At 36.5% G+C, this 22,690-nt stretch overlaps 4 protein-coding genes across 6 annotated transcripts in view; 1 reads left to right on the top strand and 3 right to left on the bottom strand.

Annotated features, from left to right (window-relative positions):
* gtf3c2 (general transcription factor IIIC, polypeptide 2, beta) overlaps nt 1-8,220 on the bottom strand; it is a 23,870-nt gene extending 15,650 nt beyond the window's left edge. Inside the window, exons 1-10 of one of the 2 annotated variants that reach the window (XM_081377938.1) lie at nt 8,005-8,220; nt 6,883-7,074; nt 6,392-6,605; nt 5,052-5,331; nt 4,883-4,956; nt 4,694-4,771; nt 4,512-4,610; nt 2,906-3,133; nt 2,687-2,798; nt 514-625 (exon numbers count right to left, since the gene is read on the bottom strand). In XM_081377938.1, coding sequence (XP_081234064.1) covers nt 514-625; nt 2,687-2,798; nt 2,906-3,133; nt 4,512-4,610; nt 4,694-4,771; nt 4,883-4,956; nt 5,052-5,331; nt 6,392-6,605; nt 6,883-7,036 — 1,351 coding nt within the window. In that variant the 5' untranslated portion in view covers nt 7,037-7,074; nt 8,005-8,220. Of the gene's footprint in view, nt 1-513; nt 626-2,686; nt 2,799-2,905; nt 3,134-4,511; nt 4,611-4,693; nt 4,772-4,882; nt 4,960-5,051; nt 5,332-6,391; nt 6,606-6,882; nt 7,075-8,004 lie in introns of both variants that reach the window. The other variant, XM_081377937.1, reaches the window with a different exon arrangement.
* Nucleotides 8,221-9,864: 1,644 nt separating this feature from the next.
* On the bottom strand, nt 9,865-19,914 carry znf512 (zinc finger protein 512). 2 transcript variants are annotated; one of them, XM_081378887.1, is made up of 16 exons: nt 19,585-19,914; nt 18,248-18,336; nt 17,361-17,416; nt 16,740-16,789; nt 16,446-16,630; nt 15,081-15,161; nt 14,888-15,001; nt 14,687-14,811; nt 14,511-14,597; nt 14,328-14,426; nt 13,251-13,418; nt 12,943-13,137; nt 12,744-12,845; nt 12,502-12,564; nt 10,552-10,650; nt 9,865-10,418 (listed from the first exon to the last, which is right to left on the bottom strand). In XM_081378887.1, the coding sequence occupies exons 2-16, from the start codon at nt 18,333-18,335 to the stop codon at nt 10,008-10,010; spliced, it is 1,923 nt and encodes a 640-aa protein (XP_081235013.1). In that variant the 5' UTR covers nt 18,336; nt 19,585-19,914; the 3' UTR covers nt 9,865-10,007. The 2 variants fall into 2 exon arrangements, with proteins under 2 accessions (XP_081235013.1, XP_081235014.1); XM_081378888.1 differs by lacking the exon at nt 19,585-19,914 and adding an exon at nt 18,852-18,880.
* On the top strand, nt 18,943-21,500 carry LOC308698656 (uncharacterized protein). The gene is made up of 7 exons (XM_081378890.1): nt 18,943-19,203; nt 19,355-19,412; nt 19,554-19,678; nt 20,250-20,319; nt 20,422-20,655; nt 20,811-20,993; nt 21,173-21,500. Exons 1-7 carry the CDS (start codon nt 19,135-19,137, stop codon nt 21,376-21,378), a joined length of 945 nt encoding a protein of 314 aa, XP_081235016.1. The 5' UTR covers nt 18,943-19,134; the 3' UTR covers nt 21,379-21,500.
* Nucleotides 21,472-22,690, bottom strand: part of coq8aa (coenzyme Q8A-a) — a 30,346-nt gene continuing 29,127 nt past the window's right edge. Inside the window, exon 15 of the mRNA XM_081378889.1 lies at nt 21,472-22,616. Coding sequence (XP_081235015.1) covers nt 22,323-22,616 — 294 coding nt within the window. The 3' untranslated portion in view covers nt 21,472-22,322. The remainder of the gene's footprint in view (nt 22,617-22,690) is intronic.

A 22,690-nucleotide genomic window follows, 5' to 3' on the forward strand; every position in this document is an offset into this window, starting at 1 on the left:
TGTTCTTAAACTATTTTCCAATGTTTGTAAAATTTAATTAAAGACATCATGCGATAAAGATTTGACGGTTAGTTTAGATAGTTTGTTTAGTGCTAATAAGAAAAATGCATTAAAGCACTTGGCTTGGGACTCTTCTGTCTTGTGCTGTCCTCTTCTGGAAGGATCAACACATTGCACATGAAGTCACTGGGTGTTTCTAAATCATGAGTGTTGAATAAGGAATGGCCACCTTCCATCAGAGTCTAGCCTAAAACCCTAATTAAACATCTGAACAAGCTAATCGAGGTTTTTAGGATCACTAGAAACTTCTAGGCAGGTGTATTGAAGCTAAACGCTAGGGGAAGTTGGCCCTCCCGGAGCAGGATTGGACACCCCTGTTCTAAAAAAAAAACAGCCAAGTGTCCCACAGAAAGTGTTAAAATAGTCATGACAAACTAAACATTGACTGTCCTTGGCATTTTAAGTGGCCTTGATATGACCCCTTTAAAGAAATGCATTAGACCATTCTCTCACCTTTACTCTGATGGTGTGCTGCAAGGGCTTCTGGGTGTGGAAGACTGTAGACACCGATGGTTCCATTAGAGAAAGCTGCTGCTAGAACACCTAATCTAGGCATTTGTGGAGCCTGACAAAAATGAAAACACATTTACATCAATGTACACTTCAATCACAATCAAAAAAGATTACAGAAAAGTATTAAGAAGAATGTTCTCACAAACACAATTCATTTGAAAGCATTATTTGAATACATTTTTGTTCAATACAAAATAAAATAAAAATATTTTAAAGGTACACTATATAACATTCGGCCCTCTAGTGGTTAAAAAAACAAAACTGAATGCATTTTGCCGAAGTTCATGTTTTGGTTGTGTGACCTTTTCGAAAAGCCAAGCCAATGTTGATTCTCATTTTATTACGAGCTCTGTCGTATTCTCGTTTGCCAGCAGACTCTCCTCCCCGGAGATTTGAGATTTAGCGGCTCCATGTCAACCTTTCTCGCTCATTGTGACAACTAACCTCTGCCACTCACACACCATCCACGTGTCAAAGTAGCCGGAGCAGCTTTTCTGTATTTATGGATATGACGAGACATGCACGGGCGAGTGACACATGTATGCAATTTCCTGCGAAATCCATCTCGACAGGTCTAAAATATAATCTGTTATACTAATATACTTACCATAATGAATCAGGGTAAGATAAAAACACATTTTGTAAGAAGGGTTGATGTATCGATTTAAATTTTGTAAATTCTGAACCAAACAAAGATACATTCTATACCTTTACATTTTCTTAAAGGGATAGTTCACTTTGAAATAAAATTTTGGTATGTTTTAGCTTACCTCAAGGGCATCCAAGATGTAGGTGTCTTTGTTTCCGCAGTAGTTTCAATTTTGATATTTTTAAGTCAAACCGTTCTTGTCTGTCAGTCATATAATGCAGGTCTATGGTCACTATCTGAAATAGCATGCACAAAGAAGTCCAAATTAAACAATTCCCCATCATAAGTACACATTGATGGCCTAAGACACGAAACGAGCGGTTTGTGTGAGAAAACGAACAGTATTTATATCGTTTTTACCTCTTGTACACAACCACATCCAAGTGATCTGAGGGTGCGCGCGCTTCCTGGTGTGTGACGTGTGCGCGCGTTCTCGCTTAGTCTGGCTTAGTCCGGAAAGCGCCGGAAGCGATCTCTCGTGCGTAATAAATATAAAAACGATATAAATACTGTTCGTTTTCTCACACAAACCGCTCGTTTCGTGTCTTAGGCCATCAATGTGTACTTATGATGGGGAATTGTTTAATTTGGACTTCTCTGTGCATGCTCTTTGAGGTGGTGACCATAGACATGCATTATATGACTGACAGACAAGAACGGTTTGACCTAAAAATATCAAAATTGAAACTACTGCGGAAACAAAGACACCTACATCTTGGATGCCCTTGAGGTAAGCTAAAACATACCAAAATTTTAATTTCAAAGTGAACTATCCCTTTAAGGGGTGGTTGAATATGATTTCACTTTTCTAACTTTAGTTAGTGTGTAATGTTGCTGTTTGAGCATAAACAACATCTGCAAAGTTACAACGCTCAAAGTTCAAAGCAAAGGGAGATATTTTCTTTTAAAGAAAATACTTTTTAAGGACTACAACAAACGGCTGGTAGGGACTACATGACATTCCTCCAGGGTTAGTGACATCACCAACCCTAAAATTGACATAAACCCCGCCCCGGGGATGTGATTTATAGATTATCAAGACAGAATATGCTAATCAATGCTAGAAGATAACTAAACTACATAAATTCACCAACTAACCATTCAGAAATGTTGTCTATATGTTGTCACTTGTCTCTCCATCTTTCTGACTTCGGTTTTAACACAAAAGGCTAAAAGTTTTTTAAATTTCCAGTGAATGTCTGTGTGAGGTAAAATGACACAAGCTCTTGAAGCTCCGCCCTCTGTGCTGGGAGCAGCAGCTCATTTGCATTTAAAGGAACAGACACAAAAATGGTGCGTTTTCAAAAAGTGACAACTTTAACATGCTATATAAAAATATCTGTGGGGTATTTTGAGCTAAAACTTCACATACACACTCTGGGGACATCAAAGACTTATTTTACATCTTGTGAAAAGGCCATTATACACCCCCTTTAGACTATTTGGTCTAATGTCTTTTCTTACCTTTCTGCTGGTGGAGGGCAGCTCCCACACTCCTGCAGGACACCACTTTATATTCCAGATGCATCCGTCATCGATCGCTAGAGCATATGCTAGATGAGGAGCAGTTGAGGGCCTGAAGTGGGCAGATAAAAGTGTCAGAAATGACTATTTTATTTAAATCCAAAAACGCCATACACATTTCCACATTAAGCCAATCTGTAAGTGCCTTATCTTGGTCACCTGCTTTTACACTGAAGGTCTCCGATGTCCCACAGCTGCAGTAAGACAGGACCTGAGTACAGGTTGTTGATTTTGTGTTTGTCATCCATGCCTTTGTGGCAGTAGATGGCAGCATACTGTCTTTTTGCTGCCCCGTCAGGACATGGGCACCACTCCATGGACCGCACAGGACCCCCCACAAAGAACAGAGCGTCCCAGCGCTCAGAATGATGTGGCAATGATTCAAACCTGCAGACATTTTTCATGAGAGCAGATATACAAACGTTTGAGGTCAGTCAGACTATTTTTAAAATAAATTAATACTTTTATTCTGCATTATTCAGAATTGATGTTATTTTAAATGTTCTATTCATCAAGGAACACTGCAAAAAAACACACAGTTTTCACATTTTCTCAAAAATATTAACCACCAAAATTGTTTTCAACATTTATGATAATAAAAAGTGTTTCTTGAGCATCAAATCAGCATATTAGAATGATTTCTGGTGGATCATGTGACACTGAAGAATTGAGTAATGAAGCTGAAAATTCAGCTTTGCCATCACAGGAATACATTACAGTTTAAAATATATTAAAATAGAAAACAGTTATTTGTGTAAATTTTTTTTTTATTATTAAATAAATGCAGCCTTGGTGAGCAAAAGAGAAATCTTTTAAAAACATTAAAAACCTTGCCAACCCCAAACTCTTAAACGGTAGTGTACTAATAATTAAAAATTAAATTAAAATACATTATTTAAAAATAAAAAGAATCAAAATAAAACACTTACTAAAGAAAGATGAAATATTTGATGAAATATATCAACTAACCAAGCAATAACTAACAACAGTAGTTACATTTTTAAAAATTTGACTCTCAGGAATACTTTGAGTAAATATTTTAGGTCAAAGGGGACTGACTGAGAAAAAAAGTTTGTGAATCCCGCCTGTACTAGCTGAAATTAATTGTAACATATCTAATTTATTAATAATGACAACAATCACACCATGTAAAAAATATTTGTATCAAAGAGACAATGACAGCAACTGTCAGTGTCATTCATTTGCGTACTAGCAAACAACAGGCAGATTTAATCACTGTCAGTAGCCGTTTCCATCCAAAATTGCGAATTTAACTTATGTGCAAAAGAGAGAAACGAGAAAAGAGAACAAAATCGTCACTTTCTGTGAAATTGCATTATCAAACCAATTTTGATGACAGACGTTTGGCTCAGGCATGATTTCAGAATGATAAAAACAACATTTGAGATGACTGTGCAATGAAACTGATCCACTGGTTAGTCCAGTTATCCAATCACATCCCATCCTCTGTAGAAGTGAAGTCACATGAGTTTTTTGCTGCGCATTGAGGGATTTATTCAGTTAATGTGTTTCCATCGTAGTTTATTCGCATGTCTTCTTATCAGATAAAAAATAAATAAATAAATGTAGCCGCCTCAATTGAGAGCATAAGTTTTTAATGCGCAGAATTTATGAATATTTTGGCATTTCCATCCAGTGTTTTTCATGCGATATCCCAAAATGCACATGATAGGTGGATAGCTACTGTGAATGCAATTTTAAAGAACCAAAGTGTGTTAGTGGAAACTTACAAATTATATCTTACCTTTTCGCCGTTTGCAGTTTGATCTGTCCCTTGATTTTTTCCCGAGTAAAGGTAAACGAGGCAGATTCTTTCTCTTCGGGTAAATATTTTTCAGCCTCACTGTTAATCAAAAGTTTCAAAACAAACACCTGGTAAAATGACAATTTCCATGGATATTATGTGGTATTTAGCTATACTAATACCTGTTGGACAGGAAATGCCAATCTTTGGCAGAAGGAATCCACTCAGGAAACACCCAGGGGGAAAAGTTTTCATCTCGGCTAGCATTTAGTAAAAGAAGGAAAAGTAATTTAAAGATACAAGTGATACAAATATTATAAATTGCTAAAATGGCAATTCTAACATAATCTTGTAGAAAGTGTAAAGCTTACAATGATTTGGTCCTACTAAAACAGTTCCAGACAGGCTCCATGACATTGTTAGCCAAGCCGTTTGGAAGCAGACACTGCTGATGAGCAGAACATAATTAAAAAATTAGACCACACAGATATGGAAATCAATGTCAATAACAGAGCAAAGAGTATTGGGCTATAAACTCACATAATTTCCTCTGGATGGTCTGCTTCTGCGCTCCACGTTCAAGCTGAAGTCTGGCTCTGAATCTTCTTCCTCTTCACTCTCTGCCTCTTCAACCTTTCCTGGGGAAAAATCCTCATCATCATCCAAGTCGCTGTCAAAATCTGGAGTTTTCCTTTTCGTTCCCCTTCCCCTTGCTGCGTTCTTTTTCTTGGAGGTGCTGTTCGCTTCACCAGATTCGGGCCTATCTTTTGTTGATTGAGTACCGAGATCCTTGGCCAGCTTGTGAAGATAATCCAAAGCACTGATCAAGATGAAAAGAATGAGATATGAATTAACAAGACCCTTTTTTCAAAATTAGCAGCTGATCAGGACAAATCAGATCCTAAAGAAAATACATCAAGGTTTGTGCCTTGAGGGAAGGAAAATTACAACATAATTTGAATACTCAAGGCCGTATATTTACTCAATACTCAAATAATACTCAAATACACAATATTTTTACACACCAAAACCTGGTTTCACAGACAGGGATTAGATTAAAGGGATAGTTAACCCAAATATGAAAATTCTGTCATCATTCACTCACCCTCAAGCTGTTTCAAACCTATATGAATTTTCTTTCTTCTACTGAACATAAAAGAAGATGTTTTGAAGAATGTCGGTAGCCAAACATTTGATGGATCCCATTGACTTTTTCTTTTTCCTACTATGGAAGTCAATGGGATCCAAATCAACTGGTTACCGACATTCTTCAAAATATCTTCCTTTGTTTTCAGCAGAAGTAAGAAATGAATACAGGTTTGAAACAACTTGAGGGTCAGTAAATGATGACAGAATTTTCATTTTTAAGTGAACTATTCCTTTAAACCAGAATTAGACCTTAGTTAAGTTAGGACATTTAAGTAGTTTTTATAAGCATGCCTTAGAAAAATGTGAGGTGTGCATCTTGAGATAAAACAACAAGTTGCTTTCAGTGGAAACAGCTCAAACATGCATTTTAGTCTGGGACTAGCTTAAGCCTGGTCTGTGAAACAAAGGGTGAGCTCCAGTTTAAACTGGACTGCGCATAGTTAGCAAGCAAGAAGCAGGTTTTTGTGTATACTTTGACACGTTTACTTAAATTTATTTCCATCTATGTTTTTGCAACTGCAAATTTTAAGACACTTTGTGAATAGCTCAATGGTAAGCATGTTGGTTACGCACCGTGGAATAACCAAGTTCAAGTCCTGTTTAGAACGCTTCATCTGACCATTGATTTTTCTAGACTAGAGCAAGATATATTTAATCCAGCAATATACATTCATATAATCTATACATGCAATATAAATATGTGGGAAACTGCATAAAACTGGAGAGCATACACTTTAGCAGCTCTCCTCTTAGGCCGACCACTAGAAGTGAGTTCAGAAGTATCAGAGATTGCTGAATTGTCATGTTGTGGTGGAGTCTGTGGAATGATCTCCTTTCTCCTCCTTTTGACTGTAGCCTTTGCCTTAGAACCTTGATTCTTTTGGGTTCCCTCTGCATTAACTGGGCTTTCCTGGTCCAAACCTGGGGGAACCTGGGAGGTCAGTCCTAGAAAACAAAGTCACAATAAAAGATTCATGAACGCAGTGGGAATTAGATCAATTTCTGAGTATTTATTCACTTATAAGGCATAAAGAACAAAAGCAATTTAAATCACATCATGAAGGTCAAACATGCCTTTTGGCAGAACTTGGTTCTCCTCTAATGACAAAACTAGTCATACAAGAGCAGGGGTTTTATAGTTAACTAAAACTAAAACCATAAAAAAAAACATCTTTGTAACTTGAAATAAAACAAACACTGAACACTGAAATTACACGCTTACCAGACATTTGCATCTCTGACTCCATCTTTTGCGGCTCTGAATCCTGAGTAGCTCGCTGGTTAATCTGTCCCGTTTGGTTATCTGTGTTCTTTTCACATGGCAAACCCATTTTTTCGCCTTTCTGCTCGCCCAACTTCAGGGCAGCTGCTGCCATTAATACCTGTTCTTTCACAGAACTGCTCCCAGCACAGTCTAGAAGGAAAGAAATGTGTTGATTTTATATGCAATGGTTTAAAATCAAATGTGTACAAAAATAGAATATCAAACAAAAAATATATAGGCAATATATATGCATGTTCACGCAACATTTCATCAATTACCATAATTTACAAAAATACATATAAAAAAAAAAACCATGGCATTGTCATGGCATCATGTACTTTTCTGGTACTATTTTGTTAGTGTGATATTAAAATTGAATCAAATGTGTACAAAAATAGAATATCAAATAAAAATATAGGCAATAAAAGCATGTTCAAGCAACATTTCATTAAATACCATGATATTAAAGAAAATACATATCCAAGAACCATGGCATTGTAAAGGCATCATACACTTTTCTGATACTATCCTGTTAGTGTGATACAAAAATGTAATCAAATGTGTACAAAAATAAAATATATATATAAAAAAATAATAATAATATTGTATTGTCATCATGACATACACTTTTCTGGTACTTTTTTTGTTAGTTTGATACTAAAATTGTTCAGAAATAGTAATCCACGCATGCGCAAAGTCCCGATGACAGGCGACTTGCCTACAAAAACATTGAGCTTACTCAGGTTATGCCAAACAATAACTACTCAAGTAATTTAAATCTCATTCAAGCAAAATAAATAATTAAATAAATTTGACATAACATTTTAAAAAGTTCAAAACTGCTTTTAAAATAAGCAACGTTATATACTGCCTTGAGTTGATGGATGTTCCTTCTCCTTCATAAGTCCATTATATTCGAAAGAATAACTTTATAATAAGAAACGCTTGCTTCCATAAAGGACAGGAAAGACATGGGCTTTTTCTCTACACTGACAGCTTTTAGCAGTGGCTCAGGCTGATCGTCCACTCTTTCCTTCAACCACACGGTCTGCGATTCACGCGGGTTCGAATCCAACTCACCTGACACAATGAAAGACTCACTGCCGTCAGACGCCCGCTGGGTACAATCTGCCCGATCCCGATTTAAATTAAACCACTAGTATTCAAATGTGCTGTACAGAAATATGCTGCTTTTCTAGGAAACTCCTCAGCTAAAGCATTTTTGATATATCAGCTAGCCGCCGCCATGTTTGAAGGGTCGCCTATGACCTCGTTTGCTCATTACCGCCCCCTATCCAACACTGACACCAGAGAGGTTTTAAATATGTGCGTGATCCCGCCTGACCACGAGGTGGTGTCAATGTGGTCAAGCACAGTAGAGTGCTTTACTGCCATATGTACACGTGCACGCTTTTACATTCTTATACTGTCTATGGCTTTTACAAAAAACAATACACCCCTTCCTCTTGTCCTCTGCATTTGCAGAAGTAATTGATGATCTTTTTCAAATCTTAAAATGTATGCATAACTAGAAAGCTGTGTAATCTTTTGAAGGTGTATTTCGATGATTCATCATGTGCAAAAAGTCTGTTTTGAGTTGTATTCATTTTACATTTTATAGTAGTTATGGTTTTAATGGATATGTTGGAAGTGTTTCTATTTTTTTACAGTTTTTTTGTTTACATATTTTGAAATCCATTCAAGCAAAAAAAAAAAAAAACACATAGGCCTACACTAGTGTACACACACACACACACACACACACACACACACACACACAACATAATTTAATATTATTAATAGTACATTAAATATTTAGTATTAAAATAACATTGCTGAACACAGAAAAAAAGTCACAAGCTAAAACATAAACATTTATTGACTTGATTAGTGAAATGTTAACCACATTTACAAAGTTAAGGAGGATTGATCCTACCTATTTTACATTTGTAAGCCATTTTTACTTTGTGCATATGTGTGCATGTATATTTAAAAGAATCTGTTTTCATAAAGAAATAAAGTGGTTTTCTAAAACTTGAAAGAGATTTGTTCTTACGAAAAAAAAAAAAAAAAGATGATGTATCAGTAGACAAACTCATTTTGGGTCATTTTAATCCACACAACAGCTTTTGAATGTTCCAACAAACTAATTTTTCCCTCCGGCATCCAGGAACACTTCTAAAGCACAATGTAACTTCATACTGAAAGGCTAATCACCGTCAGAATCACACTAAATAATATCACAAAAAAACAGCAGCATTCATGAAACAGACATGCATGCATCTGTTTCAATAAGTTGGTCACTGGTCTACTGTAAAACTTAGAGGTGTGGCGCATGAGACAGAGCTACTACATTCATACATAGATATACTTATTTCAAATATTTTATTCCAAAAATGAAATAAATAAAGTCAAATTGTGATATTACTTTCTTTAAGAGAAGTTTTAAAATGTTTGCTGTGGCCTTTCAATATATGCAGCTCTTCCTGTCTATAAAAAGGGAAACACAAGTTTACATCTTACAAGTACAAACACTACCGTTTGCATTTGTTGGAGTTAATAAGATTTTTTTTTTTAAGAAAAGAATACTTTTATTCAGCAAGGAGGCATTGAATTGATCAAAAGTGACAGTAAAGACAATTATAATGTGCTGATCTTTTGAACTTTCTATTCAACAAAGAATCCTGAAAAAAAATCATGCTTTTTGATAATAATAAGAAATGTTTCTTTAGCAGCAAATCAGTACATTAGAATGATTTCTGAAGAATCATGTGACTCTGAAGACTGGAGTAATGATGCTGAAAATTCAGCTTTGCCATCACAGGAATAAATTACATTTTAAAATATATTAAATAGAAAACAGTTATTTTAAATTGTAATAATATTTCACAATATTATTATTGTTATACTGCATTTTTGATCAAATAAATACAGGCTTTGTGAGCAATTCATAAGAGACGATTCATTTCAAAAACATTTAAAAAAATCTTACCGACCCCAAACTTTTGAACGGTAGTGCATCTCTTTATTCTTTGGAGGTAAACACAGGAGAAATTCCATTTTGTAAGAGGAGCAGGAATGATTTATGAATGACTTCCAGGTCTCTGGCTGGACGCAGGTTTTGTGAGGGGCCTTCTAAGGGCCCACTGGTCCCTTGCCTCTGACTCGCTGCTGGAGCTCTCGCTGCTGCTGCTGCTCGGACTGTCACTGCCGCTGAACTCATAGCAGTCTTTCTCCTGTCCGCTTGCTTTCTCCTTCCGTCTGTTTCGCCTCTCCTTCCTCTTTATTTCCACTCTTCCAGGGGTTGCTGTTCCACTTGACATGGGCATCGCTGACGTCTGCCTGTCCTGCCAGGTGCTGGATACCTGGGGAAAACTGAGGGCTGGATCTGGCGAGGGAAGGTCTGGAGGCTTCGTGGAGTCTTCCTTTGGCTGAGTCTTATGCAGTTTATCTAACTTTGAACTCTTAGACTTGGACCGAACAACAAACCAGTCCTGTGTAAAATAATAACAGTGAAATATTGGTTATAAAATGTATTAAGGAGCATAAAATTAAAGATTATGTGTTACTCAGTGTTATATTAATATTTTTCATTGCCTTTTATTTTCAAACTGATTAACAATTTACCTGAGAATGAATGGAATTGATGTGGTACTTGACTCCGCTTTCAGAGTTGAATTCTTTCTTACATATCAAGCATTTATACTTCCCAGTCTCAAATTCACCCTGCAGAGAAAAAAAAAAAAAACTTAAAGCCACAGTATAGAATTTTTCTCCACTAGGGGTCGCTAACCTCTTTACAATAACAAAGGCGTAGTTTGATGACGCAACATTTGCTAAGAATTATGGATGTTGTCGTCAACGTCAAGCCGACCGATCTAATAATGTTTATGGATGACTGAATACATCGATATTTTTATCATGACTGTGATATGAAGCAGTTCGGCATTGCTAAGAGACAGCTATCAGCTCCACACGCGACGCGAGTCCCGCGGATATAAAAGGAATATGGACATTTCATTCTACCGAACTACACGCAGAATTACAACTCACAGGTCAGTTTATTAGACAAATTAAACTTGTGAGGTAACGCAGCGCTGTTTCACTTGGTCTAACATTACACTAGCACACTAAACTGCATTTGAATGTGTTGAAATTTACGTGTTAGTTTGACTGTATGAGACTAGCAGTAAGCTAGATCAACATTAGAATAACATACAGATCATATTCTAACATTTTATCATTGTTGAACTAACTTTATATAACATTGATTAGTTTTATGTAAATGTGCTCACCTGTTTAATAAAGTACATGTAGGAGCGGTCGAAGTCTCGGACGTGGAGCTCTCGTTTATATACTGTCTTTATGGGAGCTCTCGGCATCTCGAAAACACCGCGCTGATATTGATTCTCGTTTTAGTTCTCCTTTTTTATCCAAAGTCTGCTTGCCATGGTCCATAATGTTTGAACGAAACAACATTGCGAACTCCACAGTTGTCTGCGTCTGTAGCTTTGGTTAATCAGAGGGCTCTGCTCATAGCTCTGGTTACCATGGCAGTACGAGCGGAAACCATAGGCGGAAACCAGGGACAACGCGGATATGACGCCATTGACTGCGACATAACGGAAATAAAGACACGGTCTGTGTCTTCGAATTAAAATATTAATTTCTCTGGATTTAGAAGTTAATTGGAACTGTCGGGATAATGTAAATACACAACTTTAAAAAATATATAACACAGATATCGTGATTTTTTATATTTTTAAAGCAAAAAAAAAAAACATATTGTGCCTTTAATATCTTCATAAATGAATCCTGTTCCAGAGCAAATCCAATTATGAACAAGAAAAATAATCAAACAAGAAAACTAATTATAAGAAAAACATTGATTCAGGTAATGAATAAAAAGACAATAGTTATTTAGTTTCAATTAAACTGCAGATAGATTTATTTTCTGGTTAAAAAATACATTCAAAAGTTTGGTTTTTGTAAGATTTCATTTCATTCAGAAAGGATTTATTAAATTGATCAAAAGTGACAGTAAAGACGTTAATAATGTTATGAAAGATTTCTGTTTCAAATAAATGCTGTTCTTTTGAAATGTATATTCAATCCAGAAAAAAAGTATCATGGATACTTATATAAGTATCCATGTAACGATAATTTTGTAATTATGCTTACAATTATTCTTGTTTGATACTTTGATAACAGTAAAACAGCACATTTGTATGATTTCTGAAGGATCATGTGACACTGTAGACTTGAATAATGATGCTTGAAAATTCTGCTTTTATATCACAGGAATAAATTGCATTTTAAAATATATTAAAATAATAAATACAAATAGTTATTTTAAATTGTAATAATATTTCAGAATAGAATTTTTTACCGTGTTTTTTTATCAAATAATTCCAGGCTTGGTGAGCCTTAAAAAAAAACACTTACTGACATCAAATTTTTAAACGGCAGTGTATAGTGTTGTGGCAGTAAATATGAATTTTCCATTTAATATACCAAATATCCTGTAATCTAAGCATTATGTACATGTCTTAAAACAAAAGGGAAGTCATTCCTTACCAAGGTACATAACCCAAGATGAGCCTTTAGACCAGATACGCTGGTATAGAAGCAGCCACATCCCTAAAATGACAACACAGATCACATTTGGTATGGCAAAATCAATCATTCACTAAAAATCTTTCCTTTTGCATAATGCTACATTCATGCCACCAATGCAAAACTTTAATGAATGCACCTTTAAGTTTAACATAATGGTGAAAACTTATGGAACTATAACAGTTTATGCATGATGTTCACACCTTGTTGGGACACTGCACTTTTTTATGCAGTTTGACTTCATTCTTCCACTTCCGAAGAGTCTCCTGGCTGAAGGCCGGCAACCCTGGACGAGAATACTTCAGCTACATGAACACAAAAACACCATAAATGCCTATAAAAATGTATGAAATGCCAATTCGTCATTCACAGTCATGTCAGGACATATGTGTTTAGCAGCACCTTCCTGTCGTCTGGTACCAGGTCACGCTGGACTTTCCTTTTGGGCCATTCCTTCAGCAGCTCCTCACTGGCGATCTCCCTCAGGTGGAACACGGCCACCTGCGCCGACAAGCGTTTGGCCCGTCCGCTCGGTGTACGCTCTGGGACGGGCTCTTTCGGTGTCTTAACCTCCTCTACTTCAATTTCTTGGACCGTCTGCAACAGATAATGGTGTCTTATTTGCAGAAACGTCAACAGCCTGAATGAGAATCAATCATGTCAGAACAGATGTTTATTTATACAAGTGAATAATGGGTAGGAAGACTCACCGGACCGTGCTCGTTCTTGAGGTGGTACTCCAGACCCGCTCTAGAACGATACGCTTTTCCACAGTGCTTACAGTTCATTAAGAGTTTCTCCAGTTCTGACGCCTCTTTGCCACATTTCTTCATATGATACACGTAACCCATTATACTAGTAAAACTTCCTGTGCAACCCTAAAAAAAACATTCAGTTAAGAACAGTACAATAGTAATAATTCTAAACATCCACAATTATTTTTTATATTATCTTTCTTTTTATATTTTCCACTTTTTCTCGAGTCGATAAGATTTTTTATGTTTTCGTAAGAATTTTCTTGTTATAATCAAAAATACAGTAAAAAGAGTAATATTGTAACTATTATAACAAATTACAAGAACTCTTTTCTATTTAATATATTTTGAAATGTATTATTTCCTGTGATTGCAAAGCTGAATTTTCAGCATCATTATTCCAGTCTTCAGTGTCACATGATTCTTCAGAAATCATTCTAATATGATAATTTGGTGCTCAAGAAACATTTCTTATCATTATCAAAGATTTTTGTAGAAACCATGATTTGCTTTTATGATTAGGATTTTTTTAAATGATTTTTAAAAAATGTCATAATTTATTTACCATGATTAATTATTTGATGAGAGAAAGTTTAAAAGAACAGATTTATTTTTAAAATAGAAATCTTTTGTAACATCATAAATGTCTTTACAGTCACTTTTGATTAATTGAATGTGTCCTTGTTAAATACAATTATTTTATGTTTTATTTAAAAAAATGTTACTGACTGCAGTGTACTTTATTTTCATTTTCTTGTTTATTACTAATACCTTTCCATTTTTAATATGCTGACCTGTGATGGACTTTAAATGGTAATAATAATAATAATGTTTAATTTATAAAACGTCTTTCCCAAGCTCAAGGTCGCTGTACAGGTATAGTATTTTGCATACTATAAAAATCTATCGCATTATTAAATCTCCACAAATGTTACGTGCAGCACTGTATCAATATCCAATTATTTTATTACTGGAACTAAATAATTAATTCTTTTTTTGAAAAGACATTTTAATTGTAAAATATGTCCACACCTCTTTTGAACATTTTAATTTGCCCATCCTCTTTAGTACTTTCCGTAGTTTCTCCTTCACTGCTTGGTCAACTAGGTCATTCCCAGTATCTGGAATGGGCTGAAAAACCAACAAGAAAATAATCTTTAAAACAACACAATCACCCTTTTCATTGTCAATGTTACTAAATATATAAAAACTAACCAAGTTGTTGTGGTCCGCCATGAGGTGGTACTTCATTCCAGTTGAAGTTTTCAGTTGTTTCTCACAGTGTGGACATGTAAAAGGATTCTACAAAATCAAGTTCAGAGCTCAAACAGATGCTAAAAAAATAATAACAATGATATTTTTATAAACATTGGAACAATATATGCACGTACCAGTTTGCATGTTTCCAGGTGCTTCTTTAACCCATCCACTGTTTTTCTTCCAACACTTTTGCATTTTGGGCAGGTCACTCGACCCTTTGCCAAAATCTGCAGCTGCCATTTCTCCTCCTGACTTCCTGTAAAGAAAGGCACCAATATTCAATATTCGTGTTTGTGTCGTTTTCATTTAGCCTGAACAACCACCTCATTTACCTAGTGGATAAACAGGTGACTCTTTCTTGGTGCACTGAGATGATTTCTGCTCCTGCGTGCTGTCAGTTATCTGATTCTTGTGAGTGAACTGAGCAACAGGAACTATAACAGGTACTGTAAAAGAAAAAAGATACAGTCTTCACTTTTCCCATTTTATCATGTGGATTATTGAGGAAGAACATGAACTTCATACCTGTTTTCTTTACTTCCTCAATGTGCTTTTTTAAGGAGAGCTGGTGAGCTTCTTCCATCTTCTGCTTCTTCGATTTAAAATCTGTGGAACAAATACTACTTTACTCTTGGACATTATTTAGACCGTCATATATCCATTTATTCTACTTAAAGGTTTAGTTCCCCCCAAAATTTAAAATGCTGTCATTAAAGGAATAAATTTTGGTATGTTTTAGCTTACCTCAAGGGCATCCAAGATGTAGGTGTCTTTTTTTCCGCAGTGGTTTCAATTTTGATATTTTTAGGTCAAACCGTTCTTGTCTGTCAGTCATATAATGCAGGTCGATGGTCACTGTCTCAAAACACAAGCACAGAGTCCAAATTAAAACAATTCTCCATCGTCCAAATGAAACAATTCCCCATCGTAAGTACACATTGATGGCACGACACGACACGATGACACGAAACGAGCGGTTTGTGTGAGAAAACGATCAGTATTTATATCGTTGTTATCTCTTGAACACAGCACACGTCCAAATGATCTGACGGCGCGGGCGGATATAGATATATACATAGATGTCGCCTTGGCTACGGTTTCGTTCCAATGAACTGCAGTAGCGAAGGCGACATCTATGTATATATCTATACCCGCCCGCGCCGTCAGATCATTTGGACGTGTGCTGTGTTCAAGAGATAACAGCGATATAAATACTGTTCGTTTTCTCACACAAACCGCTCGTTTCGTGTATTAGGCCATCAATGTGTACTTACGATGGGGAATTGTTTAATTTGGACGATGGGGAATTGTTTTAATTTGGACTCTGTGCATGCTCTTTGAGACAGTGACCATAGACCTGCATGAAATGACTGACAGACAAGAACGGTTTGACCTAAAAATATCAAAATTGAAACTACTGCGGAAAAAAAGACACCTCTTGGATGCCCTTGAGGTAAGCTAAAACATACCAAAATTTTATTTCAAAGTGAACTATCCCTTTAACTTCTCACCCTCATGTCGACTTAGTTCATCTTCGGAACACAAATGAAGATCTTCTTGATGGAATCTGAGAGCTTTCTGTCCCTCTATTGACAGCTACACACAACTACCACTTTGACACTTCAAAAAGTTAGAGATCATAAAACTAATCCATATTAATTGAGCGGTTTAGTCCACATTTTCTGAAGAGACTTGATCACTTTATATGATGAACATACTTAATTTAGGCTTTTATTCACAGTACAGAACTGGCTCAGATTTAATTTAAAATATCTTCATTTGTGTTACAAAGATGAATATAAGTCTTACAGGTTTGGAATGACAAGGTGAGTTAATGATGATCATTTTTGGGGGAACTAACCCTTTAAATATCTGAAAGTCTGTACTTACCTGTTTCTATTAAAGTATCTGAACTGGATCCATCAATTTCCCCCATCATTCTGCTGGTGTGGTCAGTGTGCATATGTTGGCTTTCCAAACCATTGATCAGTCTGGATGCAATAACTGAACTGGAAGATGACCCCTGGACTGAATCCTCTGTAGGTCTCATAATCACAGGCTGGAGATCATGATACCTTAGGACATGAAGTTTTGACACCATTATTAAACCATTATGCTTGAAATTTACTACGGCAAAGCAGGAAATTTACTACTAAATGTCATACATGAACACACGAAACTGACTTTTTTCTGGAGTAAGTTCTCTTTATTTTCTGAGAGCTTGTCCCCTCATTCTGAAATGCAATAATACAATTAGTTCTGATGGTCTCATATTTCATTTGAATAATTACCTAATGTCATGACTGTTATAAACATGCTATGAATGTTTGTGATTATGATTGTTCTTTTTTCCCTCTTTTTTGTAGATCTGATTGGTGGGAGTTTTGGGGCTGTTGTTTCCGTTTCACATTCATGCATTTGTCCTGAAAACTTTCTACAGTTATCCATATATTTATTTGCAGTCAAAACTCACTAACATTACAGATTACTGATATTTTGATCATGTTGTCTTATTCATTTTCTGGTGTAATAAATTCATAAATATGCATGTGTCACACCTGGCTCAGAGATGCAACATTAAGGGTAGACGGCACAGCTGAAAAAGCTCAAAAAAATAATTTATTAGATCAGACAATGTAGTTTACAGGCCCAATCAGACCTACAAAAAAAAAAAAAAAACGGCCAGAACTCAAACGCAATAATAAATGGAGCAATTCCAATAGGGTAACCTAACAACTGGGTCATAACTAAATCTATACACTGGCATATTGATGCACAACTCAAGGTGAGGATGCTTGGTCTTACTTTGGATGGTTTCATTCCACTACCTTCAGCCTCTTTTCCCAGATCCTTTATGACATCTGTTGAAGGCACAATCAACTGTGTTGAATCGATTCAGTGTCGCGTGAGCTACTCAAAAAACGTAATTAATTAGTAGCTACAAATTACATCTTTAACAGTGAAATTAGATTACTGTACTTTTTACTCTCTCTAAAAAGTATTGCATTACTCTTTACTTTCTAAATCCCATATCTACCTCGACCAGTTGAACAATACTTTTAATTCTTTCAAATATTATAAAATTGTTACAATTATTTTTGAACTGAAGGTTACATTACAAACATACATTTTAACATTAGACGTTACATTTTGATGTTAGATCCACTATTGTTTGATGTAATGCAATTACATCAGAAGTAACTGTCATTAAATTACAGAGACATTTATAGTAATCCTTTATTTTACTTTTTCAAAATTAATAATTACTTGTAGATGAATTACACCCAACACTGAATCGATTTATAATAAATTAAGAACATATAAACTTTCTAAATGATGTAACTGTAATTGATTGTCTTTACAGATAAATAAAAAAAGTCATTAGCCCTATAATGTTAATTTATTTAGTTCCTGTAGCTCAAACCTCAGAGCATGGTGGTGCTGCTAGCAACGCCAAGGTCATGGGTTCAATTCCCAGGGAACACAAGAACTGATTTAAATTTGTACTTTAAATGCAATGTAAGTCACTTGGAATAAAAGTGCCTATATATATATATATATATATATATGTATATTTTTCTAATCAGAATAGACTTCACAATCACGTAATTATGATCTGGGAATGCCATCACTTCAGAATAAGGGTTTACAAAGTTTAGTGTTTAATAAATCTCAGACCAATGAAGAATTACCTGGTTTTGGGGGGTTTAGTTTTGATCTTGGCATTTTCCTCTTGCTGGGTACACATATGGCAGACATGTTACCCTGGGTCTGATCCATCCTATTACACACAAACCATGGATAGATACAGAGAAGCATGGATAGGGCATGGATCTACTACTAACTCTCTATATTACATTTTTACTATCATCCTCAAAAACAAATAAGTAACAGTCACATATAGGTAAGCTCCTATGTGGAATTTCATAATTTCATTAATTCAATGTCCCCCAAACAGGCAAGCAGATACTGGTTGTTCTAAGTATCTGAGAATAAAACACATTTTCATGCATGGAATAACCCTGTATTCGCACAAAGAAGCTGAAAGCTCCCTAAGCACCTTTATTGCAGAGCATAACTGTAGTCTTCAAGATCACTGCCACCATCACATTCACTGTCCACCAATATTTCCAGCCAAAAAAGGACGCATGACGGCACTACGTCAAATAAGCCCTACACGGATGCACCCGACCGTCAAACAATTCATATGACATCGACATACAATAAACTTTCAATTTGAAGGGGCATATCCAACACTCAATGTTCACAAAACAACCAAGAGTAGCTATAGCATACCGACAACGTCCTCTCGGCGAGATCACTTCATGCACGACACGCCTCCTTTTCTCACCAGCCAATGAGAACGCGTCTTCTCACCCACGCACACACCAAAAGGGGCGGATCTCCCTTCAGAACAACATATCTCTGAGACTACAGGTCCCAGATCAGATTTTGACACGCCTGTGTTGTTACACTTTGCTACGGTTACTACGCCTTCACTGAACCGGAGTCAGTCTGCATACTGAATTTATGCAATTTAGTTTTATCAACATCAACTTTCGGTTTCAGTACAGCAGAAATGAGCAGCTCAGGTCGGTCTTCTTGGTTTACGTGGATCCCAAACACATTGGGGTTCACCAAAGAAAAGGTAGGCTACAATAAACAAACATTTAAAATCTGTCATGGACTAACTAATAATCTAAAATACGCAATTGCTGCTCCAAATGTGCTAGCAAGGAAGTGTATAAAAGGGTGCTTGTGTCAGGGTTAATGACTATCTTTATTGTCATATGTTTAAGACGGGCAAAGCTCTCCGAGAACAAATCAAGAAAATATCTGAGTCTACTGCCCTAGATGGTATGTGTGTCTCACCCGATAATAATGTTTCTAATGACATTTATTTGGTCACACCCCCATGACAAATGTAAAAATTAATGTATTACTGTAAACCAAAACTCCTGCAGTGTGACATGCTACATTATTTCCACCTGTTTCTAGATGCAAACATTGATGATGCTCAAGTTCTTACTTTGACAAGAGAGGATCTGAATGAGCTTTTTCCAGGTATCAGGAACTTTCAGCTCCGAAGGACCATTATGACGCTTATCACAGACACAGTGAAGGTAATGTCTGCGGTCAAGAAGCTGGCGGAATTAAACTTCAGTGGCCCCAAAAAATATTCACACACTCCTAAAAGTGTAGGAATGTTATGGTATTAGATTACACTAATTCAAGCTTAAAGACATATGCAAACAAATGATGCTAGACCTTTCCTCAGAACAAACTTTTTTGAAATGACTTTTAACCAACCAGTACAAGCCTATTTTGGATGAACGTTTGAGGCCACTTGCTCTAAACTGAAGTTCACACAGGTGCAGTTCATTAAGTTAAATAGGAACATGTTCCACCAATGTTTGACAACCAGAAGGCATCCAAATTAATATACTTAATATACTAAAATTGTCATAATTTACTTACTATCATGTTGTCCCAAACATGTATGAGTTTCTTTCTTCTGTTGAACACAAAGAAGATATTTTGAAGAATGTTGGTAACCAGACAGTTGACGGTGGCCATTGACTTCGATAGTATTTTTTTCTCTACTATGGAAGTCAGTGGCTATACTGTCAACTGTCTGGCTACCAGCAAGTATATGTGATTATTGATTTATTTATTTATGTTTATTCCTAAAAGGATTCAATTCGACCTGGCCCAGAAACATTTGCCGGAGCACTGAAGCATTTAATGGACAAAAACAACAGCAGTGAGTAACTTATAACCCCCACAATTTTTTAAGTTGTAGCAGACAACCAAGGGACTTTTTGTAAAAGTGACGTTTCATAGCGGTCTTCCAACTTTGTCCCAGATGATGCTGCTGTTCAGGATGTTTTGAAGGAGTCTCTTCGAGCTTTTAGAGAAATGGAGGAGCAGCTCAAAGCAACGCAGGCATCTCTGAAACCATACATTGAGGTCTTGAACAGTCTCACTGAGACATCAGCTAGAAACGAGCGCTGGGATACACAAGGAACTTCAAGCAGTAGAAAATTTCCAAGCTCATCCCTAACAGATTTAAACTCTCCAACCATAAAGGCTCCTTATCGTGAGTAACAGTTACATTTCAGAACCTTTTATATTTCAGTTAATAATTCATTTAGTTTTACATATATCAAAATACTAAAATAAAATCTAGGTTAAAATGAACTTCTGGGTCCCACTTTTCATTCCCACCCTATTATATTTCTCTCTATTTTGCAGAGCCTCAAGTCAAACTGCATCCACTTATCTGTGGCCAAACCTTGGGAGTTGACAGGGAAATTGTTGCACAGCTCAAGGGAGTTACTGTGAGTGAATTATGGGACTGTCAGTTGATACTGGTCTTCTGTCCCGTAGCATCACGAGCTGGAACTGACATTGAAGATGCATTGAGGAAAATTCCAGGTAATTTTTTATAACGGTTTTGAGAGGAATGTATCCAGAATGGCAATATATCCAGAAACATGTATAATGTACAATACAGTCGTCCTAGAAAGCACTGTTTTAATTGATGGTTGGGGAACTAGTCTGTTCAACGCTAATATCATTCTGTTAAGTCGTTCTCATTTTGTTTACCTTTACAGCTGATAAACCAGCAGTCCTGGTGATGATGTACCATACCTTCAACCCTAACTATATGTGTCCCAGCTGTAATATAACATCTTCTCAAGTGAACATTGTGGAACGTGTTAACATGCTCTTCCATGACTCACAACACGGTCTTCTGAAATGTACAGCAAATGACAATGCGTTTGCCAAACTTAAGTCTGTCTTAAACCAGTACATGTAAAAGGTCCCGCCTTGAAAAACTCTTAAAATGATGATTCAGTGCATGTCTGTTATGTGGTCATATGAATGGACAAAAACAACAAGTCTGCTAATAAACATTTAGAACTGGTTTGTTGATTCCATTTTTTTTATATATATTCAGACAATTTCAACACAATTTTAGTAAGAACGCCAATAGCAGGAAGATTAGAAAAAAGCCTTTTCCACCAATGCTGTGATATCATACCAAAATGCTTTCTTCCTAGTTCTCACCTTCTAATAGGCACATTTAAATTCATGTACATCTCACACATCAGATAAGTGATACCTCATGCCATCATGATTAATAACCTGGCTTTTTAAAATGCATTATGAGAAGTTGCGTGTTTTTACAGGCTAAAACAAGCAAGCTTGTATCCAACCTACATAGATAACACATACATGACTGTAGCAGGTGCATCAAAACCCGCGCTGATTTCGGATCTTTTCCTCCGCGAACTTCTCTTTATCATACTTTGGCCTATATTGTGCGCATCATTCACAAATCACAAACCGAAAAAAGAAAAATAACCATTGTAATGCTTTCTCAAACAATATATGCATCCGAGTTAACATACTGATTTAGGGAGACGGTCCTCACAAAAGTAGTCCAGCAACCCGGAAAGAACTGTTGGCATGATTATGAAATGTTCTACAGCCAATCGCCATACTTGATGAGTAACCAGCTTTCCAGGTTATTGGAATTTCCGTAGGCACAGATACATCCGTCTTTGCACCACACGACCATGGATAATCATGGATATCATTTCCCATTAACACACTCAGAGGGAAAAACAAAAGCCAAAAACAAACATGTATGATGGTAATGGTTGGGTCAGTTCAGACAAAAGTGCCATTCGTTTACATTCGAGTGATTGGCCAGAGCATTTTGTGCTTTTTCAAGTGTCTTTTGTTTGAAAAGCCCTGTCACTGGCTTGGTCCTTTCTTCTTATTGTTCCAGTAATTGTTGTAGGCCTTGTTGAACATGTCCTTGCAGCTGAGCTTAGCATTCAGGCGGGAGCAGATGAGGAAGGAGCCGCCCATTTTGCGATGCAGGGAGTAGGTTTCTTCAGGTGGAGGGATGAGCCGCTGTTTCAGCATGACAGGGATGAGGTTGTGGATGCGCTCCGTGGTGCTCTGCGCACCGAAGTCGAAGGGCTCCACAGAGGCGAAAGCCTCGCCCAGGATCATCACCGCATCCACGTGGGCGTTCACCATGGCCTGGACGAGGAGAAGAGGTTGTGTAAACGCATGACTGTCGTGTGTAGCAGCCCCGAACACAAAATATCAGGGTG

The sequence above is a fragment of the Scardinius erythrophthalmus genome (assembly GCF_964197995.2).
Source record: "Scardinius erythrophthalmus genome assembly, chromosome: 11".
In the NCBI taxonomy this organism is placed as follows: Eukaryota; Metazoa; Chordata; class Actinopteri; order Cypriniformes; family Leuciscidae; genus Scardinius; species Scardinius erythrophthalmus.

Excerpts from the sequence above, each read along its gene's own strand:
- znf512 (XM_081378887.1), bottom strand. The coding sequence starts at position 18,335 with ATGGATCAGACCCAGGGTAACATGTCTGCCATATGTGTACCCAGCAAG. Across the intron at positions 13,419-14,327 it reads AATTAAAATGTTCAAAAGAG|GGTTGCACAGGAAGTTTTAC; the intron begins GTGTGGACATAT and ends TGTTTTTTTTAG. Across the intron at positions 12,565-12,743 it reads AAGTGCAGTGTCCCAACAAG|GGATGTGGCTGCTTCTATAC; the intron begins GTGTGAACATCA and ends TTGTCATTTTAG.
- LOC308698656 (XM_081378890.1), top strand. The coding sequence starts at position 19,135 with ATGAGCAGCTCAGGTCGGTCTTCTTGGTTTACGTGGATCCCAAACACA. Across the intron at positions 19,413-19,553 it reads TGAGTCTACTGCCCTAGATG|ATGCAAACATTGATGATGCT; the intron begins GTATGTGTGTCT and ends ACCTGTTTCTAG. Across the intron at positions 20,994-21,172 it reads TGCATTGAGGAAAATTCCAG|CTGATAAACCAGCAGTCCTG; the intron begins GTAATTTTTTAT and ends TTACCTTTACAG.